The sequence below is a fragment of the Sander lucioperca genome, chromosome 5, assembly GCF_008315115.2.
Source record: "Sander lucioperca isolate FBNREF2018 chromosome 5, SLUC_FBN_1.2, whole genome shotgun sequence".
Lineage (NCBI taxonomy): Eukaryota > Metazoa > Chordata > Actinopteri > Perciformes > Percidae > Sander > Sander lucioperca.
Window position 1 is genome coordinate 4,627,851 of NC_050177.1, and position 23,969 is coordinate 4,651,819.

The 23,969-nt window shown below is 43.9% G+C and overlaps 1 protein-coding gene and 1 pseudogene across 1 annotated transcript; both read right to left on the reverse strand.

The window, feature by feature from the left end:
• LOC118495060 overlaps positions 1 to 23,969 on the reverse strand; it is a 1,111,612-nt pseudogene that overhangs the window by 527,571 nt on the left and 560,072 nt on the right.
• On the reverse strand, positions 10,415 to 14,410 carry LOC116059047. The gene is made up of 7 exons (XM_031312042.2): positions 14,100 to 14,410; positions 13,794 to 14,010; positions 13,083 to 13,226; positions 12,313 to 12,530; positions 12,048 to 12,201; positions 11,859 to 11,968; positions 10,415 to 11,295 (listed from the first exon to the last, which is right to left on the reverse strand). The coding sequence occupies exons 1-7, from the start codon at positions 14,391 to 14,393 to the stop codon at positions 10,984 to 10,986; spliced, it is 1,449 nt and encodes a 482-aa protein (XP_031167902.2). The 5' UTR covers positions 14,394 to 14,410; the 3' UTR covers positions 10,415 to 10,983.

Here is a 23,969-nt window from a genome sequence, read left to right on the forward strand (position 1 = left end):
CACTAATATGGACCCAGTTAACCACATGGACGTCCGATACGCCGACAGCACTAACCCTTTCGCGGCTAGCATGGAGCTAACGTTAGCCGCGGACGGAGCAACAGTGCACGGCCAGACGCCGTCGTTCAACCTAGCTTTGCCCCCCACGCCATCGCCATCACGGTTGACTAACCCGTTCCTAATGCCCATGGAACAACAGAATAAAGCAGACGGTGAGTCCACGTACTTTTATCAGCAAACCTGTGACCGTTCAAAGCATATGGCAGCCAGCCCAGTTGCAGCTTTACCTTACGGTTTGGAAAATATCCCCGCTCAAACGTTTGCCCCACGTGCTGCTAACCAGTTAGCTAACCCATTCACCTCCATGAACTGTACGGCACAAAACCCTTTTTCCCCGGCCCACGCATCGCTCTCCCAGTTCACTTCGACACCTTTTCCACCCTGCACGCTCCAGCCCGTGGAACGTTGTGGAGTAAGCTACAAGGATAACTATGCCCCACACCATGACCCCTACCAATATGGCCAGTCAGCTGTGGAAAGGGCCAAGTCTGCGCCATGGTCATCACACAGAGCGCTAGATGTTGAAATTATGGACACTAGTGACGATGAACATTATGGATATAAAGAGAGAATTCCAATATTGAAGCCAGGCCATTTTGATGGAACGGGCTCCTGGAAAGACTTTATTCACCGGTTTGAAAGTTGTGCAAGGGCAAACCATTGGTCAGAAGCGACAATGGCGGTTCAACTGAGATTCAGCCTGACTGGCGCGGCTGGAGCTATCGTCCATAAAAACCCCAGATCTGACCGCTGGAGCTACCGGCGGATTGTGGCTGAAATAGAGACTGCCTATGGGCAACGCTCCGAGCATGCAGCAGCCATCGGCATTGAACTGAGACAGAGGGTCAGGGGGCAGAACGAAGCCTTGCACTTATTAAGGGATGATATCTATGAGAAAGTGTCCATTGTGTATGCTGACCGTACAGAGCTGGAGCAGGACACCATCAGTGTGGAGGTCTTCACCAACGCCCTGGCCGACGCCGAGGTGGTGCAAAAACTACTGGAGAAGCAGCCGCGCACCCTATCCAGAGCATATGACATCGCGCACAGCTACAAGACCACCAAGAGGGCCGCCAGAACAGTCACACAATTCATGCAGCCTGGCCAACACAGTCTTGTAAATCAGAGAGCCAGGGCCGCCACAGTACGTGAAAATAACAGCAGGCCAGCTTGTGTGGAGCCAGTGGGGGTAGCTGTTCGGTCCATCGACTCGCCAGAGAGGGCTCCAAGGTCTAATCAGCAGTGGCGCCAGAAGAGAGACATGAATGTCAAACTGCCTAAGGGGGATGTTCAATGCCACAACTGCTCCGGTCTAGGGCATATATAGAGAAATTGCCCTTCCCCCCGTCGATCCAGACAGCAAGTCCGAACAGTCAATAAGAACACAGCACCCTACACAGGTATAGTGGTCACCTGTACTGCAAATCAGGAAGATGACATGTGTATTAAAATATTGATATATGGACTGGAAATGTGTGCTCTGCTTGACTCTGGTGCTCGGAGGAATGTGTTGCCCCTCCACCTTTTCAACTCCATTCCAGCAAGTTCCCCAATAGAGCCATCTGTCGCACAGGTCCTGCAGGGCATCGGCCCCGATGGTCTGGCAGTGCTGGGGGAAGTCAACCTACCAGTACAAGTTGGGAGCAGAGTTACCAATGTGAACTTTATTATGGCCAACACAGCAGAGAACACAGAGGTTATCCTGGGGCATCCTTTCTTACATCTGACAAGTGCCCAGCTGGACTACGGTCGCCGTGAGATAACTCTCTTCGGAGAAAAGGTACCTCGTTTTAACCCAAGCCATCAGTCCCGGGTGCACATTGTCAGAGTGGCCCGTACAACAGTGTTGGAGTCGGGGTGTGAGTATGTGGTCCCTGGCACAGCCCACCTTCGCCATGCTACTGATGGAGACCTGATGCTGAGCCCAACCAAAGGTTTCATCGAAAAGCACCACGTTCTAGTGGCTCACATTGTCGTACAGGCGCAGCGGTCTGCTAACGTTCCCATCAGAGTCTTCAACCCCGGTGCCTTACCTGTCACTCTGAAGAGGGGCGCTGTGGCAGGGATCCTACAGCCAGCCACGGTGTTGGGGAAGGTGGAGCCCCAGCCTCCCTTGGCCCCACCTGCCCCTGAACATATTAACTCTGTCTGTACTTCTTTACCCAGCCACCTGCAGGCCCTGTATAACGAGAGCTGTGCTAGTCTGCCCAAGGGCGACCATGAGAGGTTGGCCCGCCTGCTACAGTCTTACAGTGACGTCTTTTCCACGGGGCCCACTGACCTTGGCCGTACTGGCCTTGTGCAGCATGACATCCTCACCACCCTTGGTCCGCCCGTGAAACAGCAACCGCGCAGGATGGCTAGAGACATCAAACTGCAGCAGACCAGCAGGTGCAGCAGAGCCTGGACACTGGTGTAGCCCAACCCAGCAACAGCAGCTGGGCTGCACCAATCGTTATGGTGAGAAAGAAGGACCAGACGCCGCGGCTATGTGTCGACTACAGGCCCTTAAATGAGAGAACCATAAAGGATGGTTATCCACTGCCCCGCATCCAGGACACCTTAGACACACTTTAACTGGACGGACGAATGCCAGGAGGCGTTTGAGCAGCTGAAAAGCCGGCTGACGTCAGCACCCGTGCTGGGCTATCCCCTCGACAGTGGCAAGTTGCTTCTCGACACGGATGCCAGTGACTGGGGAATTGGAGCAGTCCTCTCCCAAGTGCAAGAAGGTCAGGAGAGAGTACTCGCTTATGGGAGCAGGAGATTGTCAGCCACTGAGCAAAATTACTGCACCACCAGACGAGAACTTCTGGCAGCTGTCGAGTTCACCTCTCATTTCCGGCAGTAGATCATGGAGGAGATCATTCATCATACGGACTGACCACAGCAGCCTGCGCTGGTTGACTCGGATGAGGGAGCCTGAGGGCCAGCTCGCTCGCTGGCTGGAGAAACTGGTACGATTTCCAGGTGATCCATCGCCCAGGGAGACACCACCAAAATGCGGACGCGCTCTCCAGAAGACCCTGCGGGACGTCGTGCCCATGCACGGTGCCAGAGCCTAGCCTCAGTAACCAGCTTCAGCACAAAGGGACTCAGTGCAACATGGCCGAGAGTCCAGATGCAGAGGATACTGGGGAAACTCCTGCAGAGCAACCTCCAGTGGGGGTAGTGGTGCCCGAAAGTAGCTATGGAGGCAGCCCTGCAGTCGAGCCTAAGTATCTTCCAGTGGGGGTAGTGGACGCTTTCAGTGACAATCAAGCTGGCTCTTTGTTCCGTCCAGGCGTCCAGGGTGAGTGAGCCAGCCCAAACCAACCTGTTCGGTGGCTGGACCCAAGAGCAGTTAATCAGTGCCCAAGAAGCTGACCCAGATATAGCACCAGTGAGGAAGTGGATGGACGAGGGGAGGGGCAGGCCACCCTGGGCTGACATAGCACCCTACAGCCCTGCCACGAAAGCCTACTGGTCACAGTGGAAAAGGCTCTACCAGAAAGACGGAGTTTTGCTGAGGAAATTCTATTGCACAGATGGAAGGGTGTTCTATCCACAGATCCTGCTGCCTCAAGAGTACCGCACCCCAGTGACAGAACAATTGCACGATGGCCCAGTCGGTGGCCACTTTGGAGGAGAAAGGACCCTCGCACGTCTCAAAGCCCGGTACTACTGGTACAATATGAGAGATGACGTCACTCTGTGGTGCCGCACCTGCACCAGCTGTGCTGCGAAAGCCCGCCCCAAGAAAAAACCTCAGGCCGCCATGGGCACGGTGCGGGTTGGTGCCCCCTTCGAACGGATCGCAGTTGATTTAATGGGACCATTAAATGAAACCGAAAGGCGCAATCGCTACATAATAGTGGTACAGGACTGTTTCAGCAAATGGGTGGAAGGCTATCCTGTTCCCAATGAGCAAGCAACGACAGTGGCTGAAAAGATTGTTTCCGAGTGGGTGTGTAGGTACGGAGCTCCACAGTGCCTACACAGCGACCAAGGTACCAATTTTGAGTCAGCTGTGTTCCAGGAAATGTGTGAGCTGCTGGGGATTGATAAGACACGGACCACGCCGTTTCGCCCACAGTCAGACGGCCAAGTGGAGCGCTTCAATGCCACCCTGCAGAAAATCATAGCCACCACTGCAGAACGATGTCATTAGGACTGGGACATTATGACTCCATATGCGGTCATGGCTTACCGTGCAACTAAACACAGCTCCACGGGCCTGACGCCTAATATGATGCTGTTCGGAAGGGAAATTACAGAACCAGTGGATCTTGTTGCTGGGTTGCCACCTGACCCAGACAACACTACTACCCCTCCATCCTATGTTGTACAGCTGAGGGAACGGCTTGAAATATCTCACCAGTTGGCCCGGGAGGCGCTGGGAAAATCTGTTGAGCGTGCCAAATGACAGTATGACAAAAATGTTTGCAGAGTCCAACACAAGGTCGGTGATGCAGTATGGTTCCTGGTCAAAGGCACAAAGAGAGTAAAGAATAAAGTGCGGAAGTTCCTGCCTTCCTACGAGGGTCCGTACTTTGTCGTGGGTGTACTGGACGATTTGGTCTACCGGATTAAAAGGGGCCCGAGGACGAAGATGAAAGTCGTTCATCACGACAAGCTCAAAGCCTACCATTCCAGGACAACACTAGACAATGACTGGGTCTTTCAAGAGGCTGAAACATGGGCGCCAGTGGAGGCGCCACCCCCGTTGTCAGGCCCCAGCTCTTCAGAAATCGACATCAGTCCCCTTGACCTTTGGGGCATATCACCAGATGCAGAGGACCCTGTGGTGGGGTCCCTTCCAGGTCTTTTCTCTCTACCACCATCGTCGGCAGCTTCACCGAGCAGCAGCCCGCTCCTTTGCCACCCCGCTAAGCCTTCACTGGATGAGGCTGGGGCCCAGCATAAGGCCAGGGGACAAGGGGCTCATGCCCTTTTGAACTCCACCCCTCGGCGTCGACCCCGGAGGGTCTGCAGAGCTCCTGACATGTTTGGTGACTGGATTGGTCACTGAGCATATTTGCCTGAGGTTGGGTGTAGGCGGACCGCTGCCCTCCTCAGAGGAAAAGAGTTCCAGTATTGTCAAAAACAAAGAGTTCCGGTGTTGTACAAAAGTAACTTGACTATGTTGAGGTTAAAATGTGAAGTTGGTATGGGCTTAATATAATTGTTTATTATCAACAGTCGGTAATCTGAATACTGATGGGCCGCATAGTTCTGCTATAGCATCCTGGGTATGTTTACTGCTAAGAACTTTATTGAGCATGGGTGTGGAAAACATGATGTGAAAGGAAATTTTTAAAATTGCACTTAAAATCCTGCACCCTGGAGTAACTTTACGCTAACGTTGAGTTGAGTGGTTAAAGTAATAGTCACATTTTTTCTCATTGAATGTATAAGTGTCATGTTTAGGACATTTGCTTACATGTACAAACGGAGGAGTATGCAATATGCTTTAATTGACGGTTTATGGACATTGCCTTTTCACCTTAACTTTCCACTGGAGGAGGACCCCTTCAAGGACTGTGGGAAACACGGGTTATGGTTGGGGATGTTTGTATAATGACTGTCTAATTAATGTTTCTCTGTGTACAGTGTAATAATGCTGGAGATATGTTAAAGGTTTAATCATCCTCCAGAGTGGGGGTAGTGTTGCAATCTCCGCCTCCCCTGGCGGCTTGTTGGAAAAATGCGTATGTTTGACGTAGTGGGGCAGGTGTGTTCTGGGTAGTAAAAACAAAGTATAGCGTAAACAAATCAGTCTGAGTCTTCGGCGCAAAGGTAACAGTAATGCAGTGCGTGTTCCAGTCGAACGCTAGCAAGAACAGCGCCTTTTGTGCCCGTGAATGTGTACCACTGTGAGTAATAAAAAAGCCCGAGTTCATTACTGCAACTAATCGACGCCTCACTGTTTTGTGCTTCGGCTCTGTTGACCCGGACCACTAGACGCAAGTTACCTGCTGCGAGCCAAGTTATTAGTTTGAAACCAGCTCGCTCCCAACTACGGTTCGGAGCGTGGAAGCTGAAAAGGTAACAGTCTATGGCTCCTCGCTCACTCCGCCCTCTCATCTAAAAACGTCACATCCGCAACCAGGATGGCTGCGCCCATAAACACAAACTCGACGACGGATAACTGATCTCCACAAACCAATGGGTGACGTCACACATGCTCTGTCCATTAATATATACAGTCTATGGCTGAAACCCAAGCTGTAGTGCGGCCTCTGCACCCTCGGGCCAGATCTTTACAGTCCTCACTATTGGTTTCACCCGGCTGATGAGGGGTGTGTATCTGGGCAGCAGCAGCAGGGAGAGATGGTCAGATTGACCCAGGTGGAGGAGTGGTGTAGTGGTGTGTATTCTGTCCCCTCTGGTCGGGGTGGGGGGGGCACATGTTGGTAGAACTTGGGGAGTACAGACTTGAGGTTTGAATGACTGCAGGGGACTGCAGCAATAAACGCCCCTTCTGGGTGTGCAGTTTTCTGTTTGCTAATGGCAGCATGTAGTTCTTTCATTGCTTGCTTAGCATTGGCATCAGGGGGTACATAAACGGCCATGATAACAGTACATGTGAATTCTCTGGGTAGGTAAAAAGGACGCCATTTAACAGACAGATATTCCAGGTTCTCAGAACAGTGACTCCTGGTCATGACAGTGTTCGTACACCATGCGTTTTTTTACATAAATGCACAAACCACCACCTCTGGTCTTACCGGAGTCTTCAGTTGTTCTATCAGCACTGAACATAGTCCGCCTCTCCAGTTTGATTGCAATGTCCGGAACACAGTCGTTCAACCAGGTTTCAGTGAAAATCATGATATTTCAGTCCATAATCCGTCTGTGAGAGATAATCCAGAGTCGTATTTCATCCAGTTTGTTCACCAGTAACCGCACATTGGCTAGGATAAGCTTAGTAGTGGTAGCTTATGTGGGGTTAGCCTTAGCCTAGTTAGTTGACGCCGTCTCCGGGCCCTCCTTCCCGGGAGAGCTGATATGCTAGACCCCGGCGTCCTGGCTATCTCCGGTGGAAGTTGAAGATTTTGAAAAACGTTGCTCGTGTAGAGTGCATGGATGTCCAAAAGTTCTTGTCTACTGTACAATATATTCCCATGGTTGTATCGAGGGAACATTCACTAATTCACAAAAAATAGGGAGACGCAGAGCCTCGCACTGTACTCGCGACGCCATCTTAGATGCCCGTTTGGGTCTCTGAATGAGACAAAGTTTGCGTCGACGAAAGTTAAGTTTAGGCAACAAAACGACTTGTTAAAGGTCCAATATTTAATATATTTACTGTAATAAATTCAAAAATGACCCCAATGCGTCATCAGATATTAAGTAAACATGCTAAGTTGAAACACTATCTTTTCTGAGAACAATGCTAATGCCAGTATTTTCTCCTTTTGGAATTTCCGTTTGTATTTTGGCCTGTGTGTTGTTATCAACTGCCCAGTTTGACAGCCAGGCCAGGTTGCCAGATACACATATACCTGTAAAAACGTAAACCCAGCGCGATACAGCTGTAACGTTAGTACAGCCATGAAAGCAGCAAACAATCGAACAGGATCAACTGAGATAGATTCTACACAACCTAAAAAAAAGAAATTCTAACAGTTGCATGACCATAGACGTTACAAACCCCGGGTAAATACTGGAGATGTATTTGAAAGATGGAGACAGTTTAGAGCCCAAAAGAATGCAGAGTTGGCTTATTTCCTCCTGAACAGATAAGCATTAGCTTAAGGCTAATTTATCACGGCTACAAGGGATGGGCATTTGATGTCATTTCAACATTTGTGTACTCACAATGAATTATATTGCTAGAGTACCCAAGTTTACTCACAGAAAAAATTGAGACACAGACAATAAAGTTCAAACCGTAATTCTAAGCCGAGGAAGTGTGTCTGTCCGTCGAGTGGAGAGGATGGTGAGGTTGTTGTGTTTTTAGCAGTTCCTACCGTAATTCTACGCATAAGAAGTGTGTCTGTCCGTCGGGTGGAGAGGACAGCAAGGTTGTTGTGTTTTTAACGGTTCCTACTGTAATTCTAAGCCGAAAAAGTGTGCCTGTCAGTTGGGTATAGAGCTCCGCGTGAGCACGGGCTTTTATGACTGTCAATATAGCCAGCATCTAACATTAGCTACTCCGCTGTGCTGTGAAGTATCTCTGGCTATGTGAGACAAGCGTCTAGCAACATTGTTATGGATACTGCGGACATTGCCTGGCAACCCCTGTGTACTTTGAGTCTGGGGAAGGAGCGGGGGAGACGACTCTGTCCAGTGTTTTGAATTTGTACTGCAGTAACTATTTTAAACACTAGCTGTCAGTATTACATATCGTATGCATATTGCATAAAAGTCTTTTGTTTTCCCCGGGAAGTGAACTCCGCTCCCTGGTTGTAAATCCTGTATGTTAACGCCAACCCATCCACCCCAACTGCCTCCCTACTTGGCCAGCCGCGTTCTAGCAGCAGTTCTAGCACCAGCAGTCAGTGTGGTGCATACGGCAATAAAAATGTGTAAATCATACTAATTACAGTGTTTAACTTTTTGTAGCTTTTTGAACATATGGTTCATGACAACAGGCTGGAGTAGAAACTTTTCAATATGAGCCCCTTTTCAACAAGCTTCTCTGACCTTATCTTACAAACCTGTCAGTATCACATGAAAAATTAATAAGACATTTTTGACTTGTTTATGATTTATGAGCACAGCCAAACCTACATTTTTGATCATTCTCAATCATCATCTCCTTATTTGGATTTAGTAAAAGGTCTTTCAGCAATAATGTCAGCCCTGTAGCTGTTACATTGTATCAAATTATAACACAGCAAGAATAAGAATCATTTGAGCTGACTTTTTAATTCTGTGTTTTGTTGATGCTGGTTCTTGGATGCTACTGTATTTTGATGCCTTGGTAATATATTGCACATCAGCTGAATGGCAGGGAGACATCAGGGTGGATCTGATGGAGTTGCAGAGTTTTTAAGTCCTGGCTGTGTCAAGTATGTTTTCTTGAATGATGATACATTGCAAAACTGGTGTGATATTTGTTTTTTTTTCTCAATACATTTGACTGATGCTTATGTGGGTTACAAACAGTGTTCAAAATTAACTTTTTTGTCCACCAGTCAAATGGCTAGTGAATGTTCAAATTTGACCAGCCACTCAACTTCTACTTTTGAACCCTGGTTACAACACACAGTTTTGACAAAAGGGGGAAATAACAGGAAGACATCAACACACAGACTATACGAATCAATCAAGGTCATTATAAACATCAATGATGGAGACCCAACCCCTCCCCTATCACTGAACTGTCCCCAGTAGAAGCTCTGTCGTAGGCGACGGAGAGTTTTGGTGACTCCGAAGTGACCAGCTCCCGTGGCCCCATGCACTGCTTTCAGCACGGCCAGCCTCTCTGCTCTGGGGACCACCAACTGCCACCTCAGCTCTCCCGTCGCTGGATCTTTCTTTGCCCACAGCCCTTTTGTTGTCGTGGGGCGCGGTGCCACCTTTTCCCACAAAAAAGGGGTGTCTAAAAACAAGATAAAAACACTAAATCTGAGGGAAAAGGTACTCAAAACAAGTGAAATTATCTGTCCATGCAGCAAGATAATTTCACTTGACAAGATTTCTTGAATTAAGATTGTTAAATCTAGAAATAAGCATGTCTACAGAGGTATTTGGAAGGCTTAAAATAAGCCTAAAATGCTGGTTGTAAGATCAGATTACTTAAAATTGTACTTTTTACAGCCCCAAAATAAGTAAAATACACTAAATATAACCCTAAAATTCTGGTTTTAAAATGAGATTACTTACATTTTAACTTTATACAGCCTCAAAATAAGTGAAATATACTAAATATAAGCAATTACATATTTAGTTTTCTTACTTTTAACAAATTAAGCTGAAAATTTGTAAAAAATAAAATAAAAAATGTAATTTAATTTAGAAAAAGAAAACTCAGTATTAGTGAAGAATGACTAAGCTCTGTCTTAATGCAAGCTGGTTTATCTTGAAACAAGGCTTACTTCATCTTAAAACTAAACCTTAAAACCTAAAGCCTGTCCTTATTTTTAGAATATACATCTTAATGGTACAATCACAACCAAGATGGCTTATAAGCGCTGTCAACATTTATTTAACACTTAACATCATCAGCAGTGAGTCAGGGTTGCTATGCATTTTTACAATCAATCAATCTTTACAATAAAGACATTTGAATATCTTTTTTTCACAATCCACAAAAGAGCAAAAAACAATTCTCAGCCCTCTCAGTTATGTATCAGCATTTTTCAATGAACGCATCCTTTGAAATACAGGCCTCGATGAGGTAAAACTTACTACTGGATAGGGCTGTGTTCGATTGAAGAAATTCTTAGTCGACTAACACTCATTCAATTGCATTGACTAGTCGATTAGTTGATTTAATCAACAGATCTGTAAATCTGAGTTTCTCTGCAAAGAGCCATGCAAAAGGATGCATATATTGAATAAGATAATGCCTTTGCATATTTAAACACAACATTTCAGAAAACATGTAATACAACAAATAACTGCCTTAATGGAAGTAATCAAAGTACGTTTCACTGTGATATCTATTAGGTAAAATGTCAACCCTTAACTCTTGTGTTTACCAGAGATGTGCTCGTACGTTTCTTGGAAATAAGTCATTCAGCATGAAAAAAGCATGAAACATGACTAATCGACTAAAGAAATCTAAGATGACTAAGACCAAAACGACCGATTAACTAAGATTGACTCATCGACTAAGAGGGAGCAGCCCTACTACTGGAACCCCTGTGAGTAATTTAAGCAAATAACTAAGGGACACTGTAATAAGCTTGCGGAATACACAAAACTATTGTAGGCACAACTAACAATAACAAGAACAACTGACATGACAAAATACTCCTTGACATTCAGCTACTTCTCAATGAAAGATTTCCAATCAACCATTGCTTTCTTGTATGCACTAGTGGCATCTTGGTCGTGGATTGTGTCACCAATTACCTCTGTTTGAATAACAGAGAGGAGCGTTGCAACACATTTTGGATATGTTAAGTGCAAAGTGTAGTAGTATGCCATTAACACCAACATCCCATCTGAGAAATCTTCCTGCGGGAGGGTGGTCACAGGTACGTTACCCACAGCCACGATGGTGGTTGATCCATCAGAAAGCAGAACTGGGGAGGAGAGCGGACGCTTCTCCAGGTACAGGCCAGGGTCTTCGCCTGACTGGAACAGAATAAAAAGAACAATGTGTAGAGAGTGAGAAGACATAAAAATGTATTGAAAGTGTATGTTCATTATAAAAATATTTTTTAGATGAAATGATCAGGTTGCAACCAATGACTTGAACACTGTTAAATTAAATTCACGTTTAAAAACTCATACTGATTTAGGATCAGACTGGAAGAAATAAATATTAATTACTTTACAATGGGGCGGGGGGGACGTGTTTAAAAAACATTTGTTTGACTGATCAAGGTGTAGGAATATAGGATGGATTAAAAACTGATACAAGCTGATGCAAGGTGGTATATTTTTATTTTTTCTGGAATGAATGAATGGATTAATTAATCAAAGGTTTTCAAACACTTCTTTGTATTCCTTTCTATACACACCATTTGAGGGACACTAGAGGCACTTCTGTTTTCCCCTTTTTGCATAAATTAGGTCATATCTGTGATTGTGAACTTAGGGTGTATTGTTACTGTAAATCTGAACATGCACAACAATGTGAGAAAATACGACACTTCAAAGAGGACAGTGAGGAATCAACACAAAAATGTTCTTACCTTCAGGATATGAAGAAGTGCCTCACAGCTATTTCCAAGCTTCTTTGGTGGTGAAGTTGGTGAGGGGAAAAGGGATGGGAGTGCATTGAAGAGGGCGAGTGTGAACTCCACTAAAGAATAGAAAGATGAACTGAATGGTCTGAATATGGTATAAATAACAATACATTTGCATATGAAACAGCAACTTACCTCCACGGACATCCAAAGGGAAAGGGGCTTTCAGGGCTTTCTTCCACACACCATAGAACTGTACCTTGGCACAAAAGTCTGCCCATCTTCCTTTGACTTCCTCGACATATCTGCTGTTGGTGCCACCTACTATGCACCGCAGCTCATCCATTGCCTAAGACAGCATTGTGCACAGTTATTCAACCATTCACAATGCATTATACATTTAGAACACAGATAGACAGTAATTCAAGTGCGGGTAGTAAAAAAAACAAAAAAAACATACATTTCGAACATCTTTGAAACATGGATATGCCTCAAAGATTTTTGCAGGTCGGTCTTCTTCCCTTGTAACATCTGCATCAATGAAAGCCCGTCTGGCCTCAAACTCAAGGTCCAAAAGTTGAGCAACATCGTTGTGATTGGGTTTTGCATTAGGCTTATTGTACATGTTGCTCAAGGTTCTGTAGTGCCTAGCCTGCATCTTCAGATTGTCCTGGCCGACTGAAATGATAAAAAACAGAGCTGAGACATATCAATGTAAACACTTCAACAACAACACAGGGGAAATAAAGCGTGGTTAAAATATAATGCCCTATTTTTTTGTAAACTTATAGTAGCAGTAAAAAATGTTTAGAAGTTTATGTTTGAATACGTGGGGGAAAAACAGAGGAAAGGAAATAAAATAAGTATATATATGTACTGATTGAACAAATGATATGTAATGATTGAACTAGTCACTAATTAGTTATTTAAAACAAACAAAAAACTATACATGAATGTTTGAAATGCTTCATCGTTAAATAATTGCTGACCCAAATCAAATCAATGAACTTAACTGAAATAAGGCCAATACAATCATTTGATATTGTTTACATCAATATGAACAAAGTGAGTTGATTGATTTATGTCTGAAAAAAGTGTGTTCATCAACATCCACAATCTTAGGAAATAATTGATAAATAATTTAAATTGAATCTCCAAAAGTTTAGACTCTGATTTGCCACTCTGAAAGCCATTATCCATTATGGATAACAGGCTGAGAGGTGGACTTACCAACAACATCCTTTGCAGGTGTGGTTGGTGAAGCGATCACAGTCCTGGGTGAGGAGCCTGAGGCTGATTCGGGTGGCAGCAGTAAGGTTTTGGTCCGACTCTTTGGCTTCCTTGGCACAGAGGAGGGTAGTTGCAGTGGGGATGCTTTTTTGGGAAATAATGAAAACATTCTTAATACAATTAAAAGCATGATGACAAGCAAAAACAGGCAGATATAAACACAGTGCATCCCTAGCCATGAACTCTGGTTCAACAAATGTGGACAACTATAGTAGAGGTCGACCGATTAATCGGCTGATTTTTGGCATTTTTTAACATAATTTAATATATATTTATTTAATATATTTTTCATACATTATTTATACAATATACAGTATGTTTTTACATTATACATTTTTAATTGAAGTATAGGCTACAAGTGTAGATTGGTGAAGTGTTAAATAAATGTTTTTGTTGAGAAATTCTGTGTATATTAGTGTTACATTTTATCTTTCAAACAGAGGTTTAAAAACAAGCACATATCGGCAAAAATATCGGCCAAAATAAATCGGCAGCATTAATCGGCCATCGGCTGACCCTGATTTCTAAAGATCGGCATCGGCCAGAGAAAAACCATATCGGTCGACCTCTAAACTATAGTTTCATTACATGATTAGACAAAAAGAAGTTGTACGACAGCAACCTTTCATTTTTTGCCCACAATTTGTACACCTGCACTGGAGTTGTCCTCGCTGATGTCATCATTGCTCTCAAGAAGTATGGTATTATCACTCGAGTTGCTTGTGTCTGTCCAATCTGTCTCCATGTCTTGGTTGTCTGCACTGAAGAGAGCTGTCTTGGCCACTCCTCTTTGTGGTACGGAGCCCTGCCTCTTCCTTGGGGATCTCATATTTTGGAGTCGCTTGTACATTTTGGTGTAGATGGTCAGCTGTAGTAAAAGAATGTTAGATAAGTTGTTTGTCCTGTTGCTGACCTGCCCACAGTTTTGGTTTAGATAAATAAAAAAATATTACTTACATATGGCATATTTGGATCAGCATCACGTAACATAGGGTAATAGTCGACAATCTTCTGTGACATGGCTCTCATTTCCAATTTAGAAGGGTATCTTACTTCTTTCCCCATGGGACTAGCACGCAGGATTGCAACCATGCTGGTGATTGTGTTCCTTACAAGTCTGCAACATAGCTCCTTTGACATCTTGTAGTTCTTTTCCTTTCCATTGCAGAGCAATGCAAAGTACTGACTACGCACCATTTCTAACTCAGAATCTGTGTACACCACATACTCTGGAGGGTCTGGCATTTTCATTGTTTTCTCAGCAGATATGGGGGTTGAGGCTGGTGGCATGGCACTAGTTGAGGGCATAATCCCACTTCCACTACAAGTGCTGGCATCTTGGTCTGTGGTATTTTCACACTATTAGGATTATGTAGGATGAAAACAAAATGCATTAGGACCATTAAAAATATGGTACAATTCAGACTTTACTAATTTTTACTTATTCCAATTTGTGTTTACATTTTGACTAATGAAATCCCAAAGTTTCTTTCTTCGGAAAAAATTTTCAGGGCCAGGAAAAAGATCCCTCAGGTCATCCCGGCTAAGGCCTTTCAAAGCCTCCTCATCAACACTGGCCGCTGAAAGATACATGACAAATACCTATCTTTAGATAAAGCAATGGCAAGCTACAGTACCAAGCAACATAAAGAGGTGCCTCAACAAATCAGATAATGAATGGCAAAATTACTAACTGGATTTTCTTTAGCTGTCAGTTTTTATTATTATTTCTATAATCTAAAAACACATCATTAGAAAAACTCAATACACCCATATTTATTCTGTTCTATAACAAAGTAAACTTAACTTTTTTATGACAAGGGGTTTTATCTTAAATGTGGGATTTCTATTTCACAACCATATATTTAGCTTTATAATTCAGAATCTTACGTATAGTTTTTCATCCTAAGCATGTTTTAAATTTAATTCGTTCAGCAAATGAAGGTTGAGGAAAAATCCAGCAAGCAGAAAAAAATTTGAATTTCAAATAATGTATTCAGCTAATAATGTGCACTCTAATATATAAATAATAATAATTAGAAGCTTCATCTGTACAGCAGTGAATATATAAATAGCACCAATACATCAAATATAAACTTCGTGACATACCCTCCAATACCAATAGAGTGACATCGTCAAAAATATCCATCCTGGATTCATCAGCTCCCTGAAGCATTAACAGGCGGTACCGTACCTGGCAAAAATCCACAGCCAAACAGAGCTCGTTAGCTAGCATGCAAAAGTGCACGTTACAGCTAACATCAGCTAGCTTGCTAAGCAAATACCCAGGTGGACGACGTTTGAAAAACGATAACTATCACAGCAATAACCAATATCATTTTGGCAAGTAATATTTAACAATTCAATAAAGTTTACTGACCTTGAGCCGCTGTTCTGCCACAAAATAACACGCCTGTTAACGTTACTCAAACGGAGAACCGAAATCACTGACGTCATTGAGGTGGGTCCGATGGAGTACATGAACGGAGGATGCGCAGAAAATATCGTATGTAAACATGAACTTGTTAATAAAATATTTTTAAAACAAAACATTTACCAATACATTAGTGAAGTTGCATATATAATTGGAGAAATGTAGTGTTAAAATAATAAATACAAATTATTGCATGAGTGCCCACCTCCCCCATCCACCTTAGGGTCATTAGTCCGCGACGCAAAATTACGAATCCCGCGAATCCCACTATGGCCATGCCAAGACCCGCCCTACAAAGCAGCTCGATTGGTTGGAGTTAGGCATTTCACCTCGAGTGGTTAAGGCCGATTGGTCAGGGGATAGGACCTGTACAAATGAGGTTACGTTACCTTGCATTCTCATGGACGCCTGGCCAATAAATGCTATTGAAGGGTGGGTCTTGGCGTGGCCATAGTGGGATTAGTAATATCGCGCCCGCGACAACGACATCGCGCGCGCAAACGGTGCATCATGGCGGCGTGGAGGTGTATGATATGTGTCGTCTTTGTTGCTTTAAGTCTTAAAGTACTCCTTAGCCACATTAATGCAAGTCACAGTCGCAGCCCGGATTTTTGGGTTTACTGTGGTATTGACGGATGTGAACAGGACTTTAGAGTTTTCAACTCTTTCTTTCGCCACATTAAACGGACTCACCTTCAGTATTTGAGGACTGGATGCCCACCAAGTGGATGGAGTACGACGCCTTCATCTCGGTCTTTGGGACAGGAAACATTTGGCGTTTCAGTTTTTGCCAGTTGTAGCACTCCTGCAGCGACCAGCACTGTGGCTGTCCCACCTGCTGCCTCTCTACCTGAACCGTCAACACAGCCTGATGCTGTCGGCCGCCTTGAGTCCGTAAGTTTCCACAATTCAATTTATTTCGACCTCTGAGTGCTTATCATGCCAATTAGTTTGCTCTCTGTGTTATGCTGACCTGTGTAAAGTGTTTTATTACTTTTTTTCCTATATATATAATTGCATATTCAAAGCGTGGCCTCCTTGAATCCACACTGTGAGTCTGCACGTTAATCATGTAGGATTTGAATAGCTATATGATGTACACTTTCTCTTTCAAATTATTGTCTCCAGTGAATGCTAGCTAAGTTAGTTATCTCCGTAATACAAGACAGGCAACAATAATTGCAATACCTGTCCAACTCGATAAATGATGTGCGCTCTGCACATAGCTGGAGCTATCCGAACGAAAAAATGTTAATATAATTTTTTTAACAATGCTTCCTCTTACCTTGGATATAGACGAGCTGCTCAGGTCCTAGACCAGTGAAGCGAATTGTGGGATTAAAATTAAGTTTTTCCCCTCTTGTGTGCCCTGTTCGTCAAAAAACCCATTTCAAATCAATAACCGTCCTAACTGTGTCCATCTACTTACTCGTATAGCCTACTTCTCATTTTCTAAAGGAAGAAGCTGTTGCTGTGACATCCAGAACCAGACCTGATATTGCCAGATCTGCAGCGGCATTCACCATCAGTGTCCGGGAACAGTGCCACTTGTCACAGGTACATTTGTCTTGATGGGCAAATGCTTTAATGGTACTATTAATATCATATTTGTGAATAATTCCTTGAAACAATATTTATTAAAATATAATTAATTCCTCTCAATATTTGAATGTAAACTATGGGCCTGTTAGCAATAATTATATGGGTGAAGAAATAATTTAAATTTAAAATATTTTCACAGACAACTGTCAACAGTGTCATCTCAGGGGTGCAACAGTACCAAGCTGCTCTCCTTGACACGCTAAAGGAGAGAATCAGAAGGGTGTTTGAAGAGAATCCAGAGACAACTGCTCAGCTCCAAGATGAGGCTTTGGCTACATTTGATACATTCATGGATCCTTTCTCAACCACAGCATATGGACAGAATAAAACCATCCAGGAACTATTCAATCCAGTCAACCCAGAGGAAGTTGTAGTGTCCCAGAAGATTTGTTGGGTAAAGCGTGGTCTTTCAAGGGTCATGGCCTTAAGAAGCAAAAGTTTTTACTATGTACCACTCATTCAAAGTCTTAAGCAGTTACTGACCAATTCCAGAATCTTCACCATGTTGAACACTGTACCACAAAGAAGTAGAGAGGGATTCTTGTATGATTTTACTGATGGAGCCCTTTTTACATCCCATCCATTATATTCTCAAAGGCCAAATGCATTGCAAATACTACTGTACACTGATGAAATTGAAATATGTAACCCTTTAGGCCCACATGCCTCTGCAAATAAATTACTGATGTTTTATTATAGTTTAGGGAATATTGATCCAAAATTTAGGTCGAAGTTGGCTGCAATAAGACTCCTTGCTATTGCCAAGGCAAACGATATTTCCCAGTGGGGTGTTGATGTTATACTAAAAAGAATCCTAAAAGATCTGACACTTCTTTACAATGGTGTTAGGATTGACACCCCAAATGGTGAAATTGAGTTATTTGGTGCTGTGATAGCCATATGTGGAGACACACTTGCCCAACATGAGCTTGCTGGGTTTAAACAAGGTGTTGGTTTTGCTTATAGCAAATGTAGGCATTGTGAATGCTCCTTTGAGGATATGCAAAGTATTTTTGAGGAGAATAGGTTTGCTGAAAGAACTTTGGAAAAGCACATCAGGCAGTGTCTTGAAATAGACAAAGCAAGCACAGAAACATTGAAAGCATCCCTCAAAACCACTTACGGGATTAACAGAAGAAGCAGACTAGTTGATGTTCCAGCATTTGACCTGATCAAACAAACTCCACAGGATATAATGCATGTAATTTTTGAAGGCGTTGCACCAATGGAAATAAAGCTTGTATTAAAAACCTGATTCTGTCAGGACAGATAGAATTAGATGAGATTAACTCAGCTATTCTAAATTTTCCTTACTCACCTCTAGATATACGAGATAAACCATGTCCTATTAGTGTCAGCACTTTAGCTGCTAATGACAATAAATTAAAACATGTGGACAAATGTTAATACTTTTAAAAATACTACCTTTTGTTTTGAATGATATGCACAATGAGTATGTCAAATTTATTCTCAAGTTAATTGAGATTGTTCAAATTGTCCTTGCTCCTGTTATTTCTTTAGAAACTGTATTACGGCTCAGACGGATGATTGAGCAACATCTGTATCAGTTCAAAGAACTTTTTTCTGAAGCCAATGTAATACCCAAGCAGCATTACATGCTACATCTACCTAGCCAAATCATATCTCTTGGTCCTTTAATTAGAAGTATGTGTATGCGATTTGAAGCTAAGCACAGTTATTTTAAGCAGTGGGCTTCTAAGTTAAATTTCAAAAATGTCTGTAAATCGCTTGCCAACCACAATCAGTTCCTAGAATGTTGTCAAAATGAAATAGGCATTGAGCATCCAATTTTTGCTAGTGAAAGAGAATCGGGGCCTGTCTCAGCTGTCAAAAATATTGATTATGTTAAGAGAAAAGTCAAAGATTTTTTAGGCATAGAGATCATGCAATCTGTTGTCTCAGTGAAATGGTACATCCTCAATGGCAATAAGTACATTAGTGGGAAATCTATGATTATTGTAGATGTAGATGGTGCTTTCCCAGTGTTTGGACTGATAAAAGATATCTTTGTGATTGATTCCTCTTATGTTGCTTTTGAGTACCAGCGTTATGAGACACTGAATTTGAGTCCAGAATTGCTGGCATATGAGGTGGCAGTTCCCAATGTTGCCCAGGCTACAGAATATGTACATGAACTCATTGACAGTATTTCTTATTTTTCAGTTAGTTTCAAGGAACATACGTTTGTGCCAATAAAATATAGTCTTTGTGATATTATTGCGCACAGAAGTAGACATTAATCTGGAGGAACGATAAGGGATGCATTGATCGAGTTTGCCTGATTCCTGTGCCTGTTTTGTTAAACATTGGTCATCAAAACATTCCATGGATTGTATGAGTTGATGAGTTGTGGTGAAGGCTGTATAATTTATCTTTCACATTGTCTGAACATACTTGAAGTCAGAGCAATAATAAACTGTTTCTTTCAGATGCTTTTTGTGTGACTCTTGAATTAAGCAACTTGAGTTTGTCACTGAATCTTAAAACAAGATTTATTTTGATGAGAATTTGGGGGAGATATGTAATATATCTTATTTTAACAGTTATTTACCTCATTTTAAGATTTCCTGCCTATTTGAGACAAAAAATATAAGATTGTGCTTGATTTAAGATTATAGTGTAAAGTTGAACACTTAAAATAAGAAATTCACTGTTAAAACAAGATAAATGATCTAACACTTCTAAATCTAAGTTTTTTTTATCTTGGTAAGATCCAAATAATTTGTAGTGCCCAAGGTGGCCGTGTCTGAAATCTCCACCCACTGCAGCACTAGCTGTATGTCCATATCGGCCACCTGCTGCTGTCTCCACTGCATCGGTGACATTTCAGTAAGCTCGCAGCCCACCGCGACCCGGCTGACCGGGGCTGCCTCCTGTTCCTGTAGCTCCCTGTCTCGTGTCTTCTTCCAATCACAGTGGCAGCATCTGTCCTCTATGCAGGGTCGGCGGGACAGGGCATCGGTGTTGGAGTGGCAGGCTCCCGCCCTATGCACCACCTTAAAGTCGTAGGACTGTAGTTCCTCCATCCAGCGTGCTACCTGCCCCTATGGCTCTTTAAAGGACAATGAGCCACTGGAGGGCAGAGTGGTCAGTTCTGACGGTGAACGGTAGCCCGCAGAGGTAGTATTTGAAGTGGCGAATAGACGATAACACTGCTAGGCGTTCTCTGCGTGTGACACAGTAGCGGCGTTTGTGCTTATTAAAAGCCCTGCTGTAATACACCACCACTCTCTCCCCTTCCGGGCTTAGCTGTGCCAGCACCCTACCACTCCCTGGCCACTCACATCACAGTCCAAGATAAACGGGAGTGAGGGGTCAGCCGGAGCCAACACAGGGGCCTCCCCCAGCGCCTTCTGTAGTAAGGTGAACGCTGTTCACGCACTCGTCGGTCCACACAAAGTCTTGGCCTTTGTGCAGTAGCCTGAACAGCGGTGCAGCCACACAGGAGAACCCCCTCACAAACCTCCTGTAATAAGAGGCTAAACCCAGGAAACTTTTCAGCTTTTGCTGGTCAGTTGGTGTGGGCCAGTCTCTGACCGCTTGTATCTTGTCGTCCACTGTGCCAATGCTATCTCCGGCCAGCCTGTGCCCAAGGAATGACACCTCTCTCTGCATGAAGTGGCACTTTTCCAGATGTAGTTTGAGACCCGCAGCTGCTAGACGCTCCAAAACGTGCCGCAGAGACTGGAGAGCTGCCTTGAAGGAGGGGCCGTGGGTGAGAATGTCATCCAAGTACACCACACACTCACTCCGAGGGACTCTTAACAGCACTGTGTCCATTAGTCTTTCGAATGAGGCTGGTGCATTGCAAAGGCCAAATGGGAGGACTTTGAACTGCCAGTGGCCACGGCTTGTACAGAATGCAGTCTTTGGTTTGACAGAGGGAGAGAGAGGCACTGCCAGTATCCAGACCTCAAGTCCAGCGACGTGAACCAGGCTGACCCTCCTACCTGGTCCAGGGTTTCATCAACCCGTGGCAGGGGCTAGGAGTCCTTCCTTGTCACCCCATTGAGACGCCTGTAATCCACACAGAACCTCCACTGCCCGTTCTTCTTTGCGACCATGACAACGGGGGCGGCCCACGGGCTGTCAGACGGCTCCACAATGCCCACCTGCTGCATCTTCCACAACACCTTATCTGCCGCTTCCTGGCGTGCCAGCGGGAGGCGACGTGGGCGTGATTTGATAGGCGGGCTGTCCCCTGTATCTATGTCATGCTGTACTAGGTGTGTGCACCCCATGTCACCTTCTTCGAATGCAAAACTGTCCTTGAAATGTAGCAACAGTAGCCACAATTCCTCACCCTGTTGGGGGTCCAGATGAGAACAGTTCCATCGCCATATGCTCCATACTGCCGACACAATGCCTCCCTCCTCCATCTGGGGGAGCTGGGCTGCTCTTGGGGGTCTGTACATCATGCGCTGGCTGTGGAGCAGGTGGGCAGCTAGGTGAGGTGAGGGGGGTAGCACTTGACATATTGTCTCATCATATAGCTGACATAGTATTTACAATAAGAAAACAACATATAAACAAAGCGACATGTAGCCTACTGAAGCACATCACAGCCACAATTTACATATATTACAGTGATAAGAACAACCTATACACAACCCTTTGCATCATATCATGAAGCTATTGGACAACCCCTGCAGCCTCAAGCAACATTATTTTTTTAACTAGGCCAAATTAGGCCTAGTTTAAAGCTACATTGTGTAAGAATTTCTCCCATCTAGCGATGAAATTGTATATGACAACCAACTGAATATTACTTTCTAGCCTCTCCCATTCCGAGCGCGTTTTAACTCGTACGGTGGCCGTATGCCAAGATTAACATGGCTTCCAGTACGAGTATCAGTGCTATCGTTATTCTGTATATTGTACGAGATTAATAGTGTAAGGCAATGTTTACAGCGTAGGCTACATATTTTTCTCCATGAGCAGAGTCAGAGATCAGTTGATGCGACGGAGGTGCGAGGGAAATCTTAAGGAAGAGGGAAAGGTAAAGAATAAATATTAATTAATATTAACTTTGGTCTTGTTGCTTTGCCTGTCGCGTTGTCATTTTAATTCTCTTATTCGCTTCCTTGGCGACTCCGTTACATGTCCTCGAGAATAGTTGTGATCCTCCATCTTCAACAGGCTTTCAAATCTGCCGGCAGTCGCGAGTAATCTCCCAGCTGGCATTCGTCACGGTGCCACTGAGTGTAAAAGCACGAAAGGCGGAGGTATGTCCCTCTTTGGCTAATGTATTTTAAAGATGGAGGCGCAACATGGCTGCCGCCATTTGAGCGACTCACTCGTATGTATTCGGAACGAATCTGAATGGCAGATTCTATGCTTACAAGAATACTTTGATTAGTTGATGGAAGTAATTACACATGAATGAGCGCATATTTGTGAAAGAACAAAGGTTTTTATTGCTAAGAATCAACTCAAAACATTACACAATGGAGCTTTAAAAAAATGCTGAGTTTACATTGGGGTACCCTATATTTTCTGCCAGGTAAGAGCTCATACTTGGCATGGAGAATATATATGAGATTGATCAGACAATATTCTCTGTGCTTGCCTGGAGGGAGTGCTTTTTATTCCTCTCCACAACCTTCATGGCAGTCTGTACCTGACAGGCACGCTTTAAATTAAATGTTTTGAGATATTGCCATTCTTTCTGACACCCAATATGAATATGATCTGTAATACAGCCTGGTATAACATAAACCCTTTGATTCACCCTGAGTGTGCGTAAAAAGTATTATCTCTGCTGTAAATGAGAACACACACAGGCCTTCCAGCCAAAGGTGTTGTCCAAATAAACGCCCACTGACCCATGTTACGACCATTTCCTCAGTTTTTGAAATGGGTGAACGAGATGGTTGGCATCGCACCACTGCACAAAGCTCTCTATTTCAGCAAAATATGCAATAGGGCTTGTGTCTGTGTGCAGTAGGCTGAGGATAGTAATGTCCCAAAATGGCAAAACATATGGTGTAAATTAGAGTTTAGATTCTCGGCCCAAGCCCGAGCCCGACCCGATGTGGCGGAAAATAACGGCCCGAGCCCGACCCGAGGTCCGGTCGGGCTCGGGCCGTTATTTTCCGCCACATCCTTGGGCCGGGCCGGGCCCGGGCCGGGCCGCGCCTGGGCTGGACCCTTGATCAAGCAATTTTTTTTTTTTTTTTTTTTTATCCATTACCTTATTATCCTATTTGGGTGGGGAGATAGCTATGCCATAATCAGAAATATTATAAATATATATATATAGGCTATATAAAAGTAACAAATGTGTACAAAAGTTAGGCTGCAGTTACAAAATGCAGCACGTGTCATGCGCGGAGTCTCCTCCTCTCGCACGCATCACACCGGGAGCTTGAAGATGTAAAGAAAAAAAGAAAAACAGGAGAATTAACTTTGAGCAAGTGTGGAGGAAAGTCGGAGGTATGGAAGCAGTTTAAACAAGTCGTGGGCAGTGACAACAATATGTTGTTCATCATTGTTTCTTTTTTTTTTTTACGTTTCTTCACTCGGATCCACTTGCGATCCGTTCCATTCTAAACAAACAGCGCAGTTTACATGCTTAGTCCTTGTTGTATTATTCTAAACAGATTTCTGCAGTTCAAACAACTCTGAATTGTAGTTGAGAACGTCAGTTATAACGGCCCATGTATTAAAAAATTGTCGGGTTTAAATCGGGCTCGGGCTCATAATTACAGTTAATGTTTCGGGCCGGGCCGGGCTCGGACACAACGTGCTCGGGCTCGGGTAGGTTCGGG